Source organism: Volvox carteri (genome assembly GCF_000143455.1).
Source record: "Volvox carteri f. nagariensis unplaced genomic scaffold VOLCAscaffold_59, whole genome shotgun sequence".
NCBI classification, from domain to species: domain Eukaryota; kingdom Viridiplantae; phylum Chlorophyta; class Chlorophyceae; order Chlamydomonadales; family Volvocaceae; genus Volvox; species Volvox carteri.
This window is the reverse complement of record NW_003307602.1, coordinates 264,119-264,830: the sequence shown is the minus strand read 5'-3', so window position 1 is coordinate 264,830 and position 712 is coordinate 264,119. Positions and strand designations below refer to the sequence as shown.

At 54.7% G+C, this 712-nt stretch overlaps 1 protein-coding gene across 1 annotated transcript in view; it reads left to right on the top strand.

Annotated features, from left to right (window-relative positions):
• Window positions 1-712, top strand: part of VOLCADRAFT_107156 (uncharacterized protein) — a gene marked incomplete at its 3' end in the record, with an annotated part of 4,589 nt that overhangs the window by 2,178 nt on the left and 1,699 nt on the right. Inside the window, exon 6 of the mRNA XM_002956260.1 lies at window positions 554-587. Within this exon, the coding sequence (XP_002956306.1) occupies window positions 554-587 (34 nt within the window). The remainder of the gene's footprint in view (window positions 1-553; window positions 588-712) is intronic.

Genomic DNA, 712 nt, shown 5'->3' with positions numbered 1-712 from the left:
ACNATACCCTTGCACATACACACGCACGCGCGCCCCGTACCGCCGGCCCCCGTCCTGCATGTTTTCCCTCCGTCGCAATGTATTGGTTCGTCCTCCGCCTCCTCCGCCTCCTACTCCTCCTCATTATCATTATCATCATCACCATCATCATCATCATCATTATCATCATCACCATCATCATCATCATCATTATCATCATCACCATCATTATCATCATCACCATCATTATTGCGTGAAGTATCTCCGAGCCCCGGGGCCCCCACCCCACCCTTCCCGAACTCCCTGTGACCCCCCGCATTCCCGCATGCGGTCCATTTGGAACCTTTCCCTAATGCGCCCTAATCGCCCCTTGTGCTTCCTCCTCCTCATCACATTTTATCCTCACGCTTTCCCGCTTCTGTCTGTCTGTCTGTCTGTCTGCATTCTTCGTATACCCGTTGCCTCGTCGCCGCATCCAATGGACCGCTCGGCCTCCGTCTCCGTTATCTCCGGCGCTGCCGCTTCTTCCTTGTCCCCCTCCTCCCCCTCCTCCTCCTTCATCAAAACTCCTGAGGGTGGTCGTGGTTACGATGCTGGTTGTGGTGGTGGTGATTGCTGAAACAGTCATCCAAGTATGATGACAGTAAGGGGGCAAGCCGGGAGCTCAACACGGCCTACCAGCTGCTAAGGGACTTTTACAAGTGAGTTGGTGGGATGGGATGAGAGGGAAGGA